Source organism: Seriola lalandi, unplaced genomic scaffold, assembly GCF_002814215.2.
Source record: "Seriola lalandi dorsalis isolate HSWRI2012SDOR001 ecotype SW California unplaced genomic scaffold, Sedor1 jcf7180002054542, whole genome shotgun sequence".
In the NCBI taxonomy this organism is placed as follows: domain Eukaryota; kingdom Metazoa; phylum Chordata; class Actinopteri; order Carangiformes; family Carangidae; genus Seriola; species Seriola lalandi.
Window position 1 is genome coordinate 125,111 of NW_019525095.1, and position 8,458 is coordinate 133,568.

The 8,458-nt window shown below is 41.1% G+C and overlaps 1 protein-coding gene across 1 annotated transcript; it reads right to left on the bottom strand.

The window, feature by feature from the left end:
- Window positions 1-79: 79 nt before the first annotated feature.
- On the bottom strand, window positions 80-3,240 carry LOC111661301 (calcium-activated potassium channel subunit beta-2-like). Its single transcript, XM_023414820.2, has 5 exons — window positions 2,974-3,240; window positions 2,461-2,583; window positions 2,165-2,335; window positions 1,685-1,880; window positions 80-1,392 (listed from the first exon to the last, which is right to left on the bottom strand). The coding sequence occupies exons 2-5, from the start codon at window positions 2,517-2,519 to the stop codon at window positions 1,108-1,110; spliced, it is 711 nt and encodes a 236-aa protein (XP_023270588.1). The 5' UTR covers window positions 2,520-2,583; window positions 2,974-3,240; the 3' UTR covers window positions 80-1,107.
- Between the last annotated feature and the right edge of the window lie 5,218 nt (window positions 3,241-8,458).

The window sequence follows — 8,458 nt, forward strand, 5'->3', positions numbered from 1 at the left end:
GCAAGAGACACATGGATTAAAAAAAACTATGTCTGCTAGATGGAGAATTCATATATTCCATTGCATATTGTGTTTTATTGTTTCTACACAGAACATCATGTTTTCCCCTTTTCTTGTTGTTTATAGATAATAAAATTTCAATGGAATTCAATGGAATTCAATGGCAAGTTGTAGGCCCTGGGTAGAGGTAACATAATGTTCATGACCATTGTTCAGCAGTTGAACAAACAAGTCATACATTCAAGGAGAGGGATATTCTCTAAAAACAATAACCAAAATCAGCCAATCAGTATCATCATCGCTATGTGTTTTAAATGCAGATGAAAATGTTGAAGACAAGACTGTGCAGCCCTTGCAGAGGTATGTGCTTGGTCTGTGTTTTCTAGTGAATAAATATCATACTGGCAATGGTCGTCTATTACAGCTGCAGAGCCACTGTGTGTGACATCACAATGACAGCATTTTCTGTTTCTATTAATGGGATAACCTGAAGATGGATGCATTAGTTGCTGTGTTGAGTGTGTGTGTGTGTGTGTGTGTGTGTGTGTGTTGGTCACTGAGATAGTGTGTATAAAATAATGTATTGTTTCAGAAAACAATCACATGATTATCAAAAAATTAGATTATCAAAGTTTGAGAAAATTCTCAAAATTGTAAAACATTGCTCAACATTAACAACCACAAACATACAAGATATTTTTGGAAAGACAATAGTGTTTCTCTCTGTTCAAATGTAGGTTGGTATTATCATATAAGTGTCATAGCAAGCACACACTTATAATTTAAGATTACAGGCAGAATAAACTTCCTTGTAAACATGTAACTTCAGAGCAGTTTACAATGCTATAACACCATGCAAAATCCAGCCATAGTTTTCCCTGTATAACAGCGAGTTACATGTCTGACAGTTTCCAACTCGGAACATTCAGTTCACTTTTATAAACAGTCACATCCTCAGTCCGGAGTGAAAGTCAGCTGTTCCAAATGTCTCATCTGAAGGGGAAAGTTTGCAAGGTCAAAGATTGTTCTTTTCAAACAATCCGTTTCATGTCATATGTCCATCACCAAACCGCCATATGTTCAGCTTTCACAGCTGCCGCACCCATTTCACCTCTTGATCTTCCCTATCTCTTCACACAGTCTGGAGAGGTACTGTGTGAGCTTCACCATCACGATGATGAGGGCCCCTCCTGCGAGAATGCAGGAGGGCCAGAGCAGTGAGTGGAAGACGACGCTGTGGTCGTACAGTCGGGTCAGGAGAACGGTCTCCTGCTGCTCGCTCGGGTCGTAGTAGCAGGGGACCTGCTGGTTCACCTTCAGGCGCTCAGAGATGTTCATAATCATGGTGTGCATGGCCGCAGTGTCCTTCTGGCACCTGGGCACATAGAAGCACTGCAAGGACAGGATTGAAGGACACTCAGGTTATCTCGAGGGCAATCAGTCAGTCATACTTATTGCTTTGGTGATTGGGGGTCTCGAGTTTCATTTATTTCACAACACCGAATACATCACCCGTCACGTATCATCTTTTAGCTTGACCGGGAAAAATTCCAAATCCTATCAGCTAACATTTTCTGCATTGGGAGCAGAGTACATCTATAACCAGGCCAACATCTGACAGCCGCTGTAAACATTCGAAACGGTTCAGTAATTCCCTGTATTTTCCCTCTGGCGCAGTACTCACTTCAGAGCTGGCGTCCTGGGTCTCTTCATTGTGAGATAAACGGCTGACACGGCCCGTGTTATTGACGCTCACGTAGACCTGCAGACAGGGGTATTTGGAGACTCTCCAGCAGTCTGACCCACAGTTGTAGGAACAGTTCATGTCTGCTGTGACCGTGGAGTTGAGAACAACACACACACCCTCCTCTGTCCATACACTGTGTTGACATTTAAATGAAGATCCAATTTAATGGGGGAAAAAAAAAGCATTAAGGGGGGGGGGGGGTCTCACAGTATGAAATCAACTTGGTTTGGGGTGTAATTTGTTCCTGAAAATCTGGTTTCATAAAGTATTTATTTTTGCAATTTTCAGCTTGAGAGAGCACTGAAACATTTTGTCAACACGCTCATCTGATGAATAAAACATGACAGGACAGGAATATCAAAGTTAACTCCTTTATACAGTATTTTTTTTTTTTTTTAAAAGACCATAGGCCTGTACCTGTCTGCATAGGAGCGTAATATGGTGATCCCCAGGACAAAGTACATCATGACTGATGAGAGGATCATTCCAAGACCAAGGAGAATGGCCCGATCTTCACCAGGCTTTAGAGCTGTCACCGTCTTCTTCTTATCCAATAAATCTACCTCACGAAATTTCCTGTAGATTGACCTGATGATGGAAAATGAGGAGGAATCATTATTTAAAAGCTCTTGTACAAATTACATAAAAATCAAAGTGAATGCAAATCTCCTTAAAAGTGAATTTTCAGGCCTGAAATGGTATAAACCTGTTACCTCCTCTCATTTCCTCCCCCCGATCCTGCAGTATTTTTGGCCCCTGCCACAAAGAACATCTTTCCTGATGATCCACGTCCTCCTTTGCTCACTGAAGCCGAGCGGAAAGATTGCTGAAAAGACCTGAGAGGAATTACAGCCAATTTTATATTTAGGAGTTCTTATACTGAAATGAACTTTCAGCACCAGGAACATAATTATAACAGAAATCCCAAACCGGCGGTTACAAAACAAAGAGAATGACAAATCATACTGTACCTTTGGTGCATATTTGCTGTCAAATCACTCACTCTTTGTAAATATGTCCAGTTTTGTACAAAAAGAAATAAGTATATGCTTCTCTTTACAACCCTGCAGTTCCTTATGATGTGCTGGGACAGGAAGCAGCCCTGATACAGTCAACTACACCAGGTAAACATCTCTTTTTGAACACAAAGAAACGCCACAAAGGGTAAACAAGATGACAGATAGCCAGAGATAAAAGGTGTTAATGATGATGAGAAAACAACCTACCTGCTGAATCCTGAACACTTCAGCTGTCAACACAAAGTCATTGGGTCCTCTCTTGACACAACAACAACAACACCTTGCATGTGCCTCCTCTCGTTCTCTGCAGGTCCTACAATTGGCAGAAAACACAGTATTCAATACTTCACATGAAGCTTTGGGTCCCGTAAATAACATTAGCCTTAATTCAGATGCAAATGAATGGGCGACCGAGACATTATGAGTAATTAGTTCTGGGTCAGCTAAGGGTTAGTGTTAACGTGAGGGTCGATGCAAACCCACTCATGAGATTGCCAGGGATTTATTCAAAAAAACATTTTGGGACAAATGAGCTTCCATGGCTGTGGTATTAGTTATTTCTGGTCATTTGTTCATATCAAAGCAGGAATGTCACTGCCTTGTCAAAAGCAGAAGTGTGCTCCATCTTGAGCCAGAAGTGAATAAGAAATATGAATAAATCAAGTGGGAGTCAACAAACAAGTCACGTTGTTTATTGACTCCCCTTCAGATGCAGAATGATCAGTACAAAATGGATTAGATTTTGTATTATTGGACATTCTGTAGCCATTATTCAGTCCTCTAGCATTTTCATTTTTGCGGGGGATGACGACCTCACCAGAGTGCTGGGAGCAGAATAGTTTGAAAACAAGCCAACAAGTTCCTTTTAGACGAGTAATTTCCTCATTGTATTACATTCCCAGCTGCTTAAGGGAAATTTTGCTGAGGGGCAACCCCAATATGACACAAGACATCTGCAGGAAACCATAGATGTTATCTGCATTTATGCTTTCCTTGAAACATTCCATACAATACTGCATGAATACCCATAACAAAGAGTCACACTTACATTTTTTTTTTTGCTCTGTCTTACAACTTTCCAACTTTTCTCTTCTGTAAAAAGCACACTGAGCATAGCCACTCAAGTGCCTCAAGTTCCATACATAACTGTATTGATTTCAGCTAAACATGGAGACACACACTTTCAGAAAAACTGCCTTGCCCCCTTGTGTCTACTTTACAGCCAAGCAGAGGATTTTAAAGGTTTGAGAGCTGTAAAGTTGTTGGTAGCTGTGCCTCACACTTCATGGAGGCTGGACTTACAGTGGCAGGTGACTTCCTACCTAATAACTTATAAGGAAACGGACAGTGACGCTGTCCTTAATGACATGTGGGGCAGGCAGTCTCACTCAGGCTTTGAGCCTGACCTTGCAGGACCTTCCATGTAAGCTCCAAATGAAGGAAACTTATTTAAAACATTTAAACAAAATGTTCCAAATGTAATGTGCATATTTCCCACATTCCAGATTGGTCTCAGCAACAAGACAACCCTGTTTTGCAATAATAATTTTCTCATTTATTAAAACTGACAGTAATGGAGATTTTATTCATATGAGCAATAAAAAAGTATGTTCACTCCAAAGTCCATTAGACTCCTGAAAATCTGACATTATTGAAGTGAAATGGCTAAAACATGCATCACAAATTGTATCATAGCCACAGGATGAAAAGTGGTTCTGAATGACAGTCACCAGCTTGAAAATTTAAATATGGTTGTACCCTTCCTCACATCTCTGCTTATTCAAAAAGCTCCTGAGTCTACAGTGTTGCCACATGAAGCAGTGGAGGGAGACAGTCTTTGTGTGTCTGAAGAGATGCTCCAACACCCAGCACTAGTGTGAAACTGCTTATCCCAGCAGGAACGTATTGTTCAGATTTTCCTATTATCAGTTTAATGAACTTCATATCCGGAGCCAGAAGCAGATAGGATCATCTGACCTCACTGTATAGTCTTTATGGGTGTGTCCTTGGTTCATATTTCTTCCAGCTGCCTCTCTCCCATCTTGTGAGACTAAAAGCGTGACTGAATGAGTGATCCACCAATATAGCATGTTGTAGACCATGTGGTAGATCTTATACATGGGCCCGCACCCTGGGGTCCGAAGGGTCAGACAGACAGCTTCTCTTCATCTCATATCAGTGGGATCTGCTGAATTACTGAAGTTCAGGTGCAGTTTTACAGCCAACAGCAGCAACTGAGAATTCTGCTTCACCTGCACAATGTCACCAGAAGAGACGCAAAACAAATACGAAGAGATGCATAACGACCACAAAGACGAAATACAACTACAGAGCTGCAAAACGACCATAAAGTGACACAATATGGTCACATAGAGAGAGAGAATGGCACCAAATTGCAAAGAGATATGAAACGACACAAAAAGCCTACAAAAGGGATGCAAAACAACCAGAAAGACACAAAACACCAACAAAGACAAGAAACAACCACAAAGAGTCACAAAAAAACACAAAATGACCACAAGGAGACACAAAACATCTACAAAGAGATCCAAAAAGACTACAGACCTTAAATGACAAAGATACTACTAAAAGAAGCAAAATGACCAAAAAGAGGCACAAACAGCCAAGTTGTTTGTGATGGTTTTGTGAAGCTCTGTATCCATTTGTTCCTGTGCTGTGTAGGAGGATTGAGGGACCTTTTACATGTCTATGCCTGGGGGCCCCATTGTCTCATAATTCATCCAAGGTCTTATCTGACTATTTGTATCTCACCTGAGATCTGAGGACTCAGCTTTGATCCAGAATATTTTTTGCTTTAGTAGGTGTTTGCGCTCACCTTGCGTGTTCAACAGCCATGTGGCGTTCAAAGCTTGGCCTGCTATCAACGCGCTCTTTGATGAAGAATGTCTCAGGATGTATTTTCTGCCTTGTCCTTCCAGTGATTATTGCTTCCCTGTCAGGTGTCTCAGTGTTTGGTGCCTTAAAAAAAAAGGTCACAGGCTCCACTGGACAACTGCACAGCACCCCAAAGCAGTAAACACTTACCTGAGGTCCACACACTGGCATCTGAATAGTGTGAACAGAGCAAGGCACAGCCTACTAAACCGCATGTCACAAACTTATTGCACATGCTGTTCATATTATTCCACACAATGCTGTGTGAAAACCCAATCATCCATTTATAATTGTATTATGCGTATTTCACAGTTGTTACCATCTTGCTGTGCCTCAGAGTGAAAAACAGCATGTGCCCATTAAAAATATCCAATTATGATTCACTGGGCACCTCAAGATGAAGAACTGCAGTAAGCAGCAGGTCAGTCACAAAATCCATGTGGTTGCTAAATCTGAGACTTTTAAAAGACTGCAACTCTTCTGTATCCCCAGCTATGTGCTGTGAGTTTACCCTCTATTGTGTGCTGGATCATTTTTAGGCACGTTTGGTGCTGCGTGCGCGGTGTGTGTGTGTGTGTGTGTGTGTGTGGTGTCACAGTCTCTGTGTTTCTCCCTGGTGCTTGAAATAATCTCTTTCTTTGCACATTCAAATTACAATAAGCCCCAGCTTTTGTGTGTAACTAGTGTGTGTCCCGAGTAGAAATAGCAGTGGTAATATGTTCAATCTGTGAGGTCCTACCTCTTGTCCACGGGTTGTTATGATAATCCAGACTTTGGGCTACAACTGTCAGCAGTGACTGTCCAACATGGTCTGGGCTCCCAGGGACAGCAGCTGGCTACCTCTTATTTAAACTCTTACCCCCAAGTGAACAGGATGCTTGCCATACCTGTGCGAGTAATACGAGTTCCCTGTACAATGCCGTCATGCTTAAAATGAGTTGCTCCAGCACAATGAATCTCAACTGTACCCTCAAATATCTGGCTCTGAGAGGCTGCGCTGTGGGCCCACTGCTATGTTTGTGGCAGACACTGCTGCACATCCACAGAGGAATTCAGGAGCAGTCATTTCAAACACTTCTGCCTTTTCATGTTACAAATGTACAGTATGTATGGGCGACTTCAAAGACTATGACAAAAACTTTACAACATATGACCACAAGGTGTCTCTGCAACCTCAGAAACTAGAGAAAAAAATAAAAGGGGGCGAGGGTCTTTGATTACCAGCAACAGATCAGATGCTAGGATGGATTTTTGTGGTTGATGCTTTCATCTTGGTAAAAGAGGAAATGTAAATGTGTAAAATTTAGTGGGAAAATATGTTAGTGTGTATGGAAAAAGCTAGACTCAGTGTGTTGGGTATAAATGTATAAAGTTACATCTTTATTAGTAGATTGGTTTATGTTGCATGCTACAAAAAAGTAATGAAATCACAGGTTGTTCAGATATCAGAGTAAATTAATGCTGTAAACATTGTTAGAAGTTTTACAGGAATGCACTAAAACTTTATACATAATTTTAAAGCCTATATATACCCATTAAAATTGTCATATTGGGAGGAAGAGGGGAGGAAAGGGATGCATTGCAGATGGTCTTCTTTCTGATTTTTGTTCATCAGATGTTCGACCATTTATGCATTACTTCTGTGGAATGTTTTTATTTTGAAAATCAAGTGTGATTTTCCGCAGCAGTATTGGTCTGACCAGATGGGGATTTTTCCCTTGCAGACCCCAGTCCTTTATAACAGCAGCATCATCTCATATTCTGCTAGAAGTGCACACTGCTTACCACTTTACATTAACTGCCTTCTCCAAGACCAATCCCAGCGCTGACCAGAGAGTACAGTATAATGAAAGGCAATCTCCCCAAAGAACTCCGGAGCTCCTCAGCTCAGATGCTTTCCCCTTTAATTATGCGCCGGCCTTTAGCCTTGAAGAAAAATAACATCCCTTTTGCATACAGTAGGAGAGGAGGAAAACACGTGCACAAGTATAGCAGGATGAAAAAAAAAAAAAGACTCAAGGGCAGATGGAAAGGCATTCGTATTTATTTGAGGAAAGGCCTAAACATAGCTACAAAGAGGTCCACGCTGTCTTCAAGTACCACATTTGGAGGTGAAACAACATAGTTACAGAGGGGATGAAAGGCGATTCTGCTTCTTTGTTTCTCGGGATCTAAAAATAACTCTTGCTGAGCAGGCAGTGAAGCTGAGCTGCAGTCCCTTCTCTTGCTCCATTTTCCTCCTCATTCTGTCGCTCACTCTCTCTCACACATAATGCATCATGGTAATATCGCATGTGAGGTGACTTTTACTTCAGATGTGATACAGTTAGTGGGTGAGCTTGGTCTGGTCCTACGAGAACTGCTGTTATCTGACATACAGCATGCACCTTAGATACAGGAAGTGTTATTAATATTTGTACAGTAATTGAGAATAAAAAAAGTACAAAAGTACAAACATCTCTGGGCTAATAAGGAAAATAGAAATGATCAATTTGTCAAGGATGTGTTATTTATTTTAAAGGGGTTTGCAAGTAGAATAAAATTATAGTTTCCAGTTATTATTTATAGCTTGAAATTGTTTCTTTTTGTTGAAAAAAATATAGTCACTAATCTCTCACACACACACACACACACACACACACACACACACACACACACACACAAAAAAAAGGCAATACTGCTGTTGCTAAAGCAGGTGATAAAGTTTGCTGCCACTTGTGTGGCTGTATCCAAGCAATTACAAAATGCCAACAGGTCCAGCACATATTTATCAGTGTTGCCACTGTGCTCACATCCC

Coding starts and splice junctions, on each gene's coding strand:
- LOC111661301 (XM_023414820.2), bottom strand. CDS start 2,519: ATGTTCTTTGTGGCAGGGGCCAAAAATACTGCAGGATCGGGGGGAGGA. Junction 2,336..2,460: donor GGGGGAGGAAATGAGAGGAG/GTAACAGGTTTA, acceptor TTCCATCATCAG/GTCAATCTACAGGAAATTTC. Junction 1,881..2,164: donor TTACGCTCCTATGCAGACAG/GTACAGGCCTAT, acceptor ATGTCAACACAG/TGTATGGACAGAGGAGGGTG.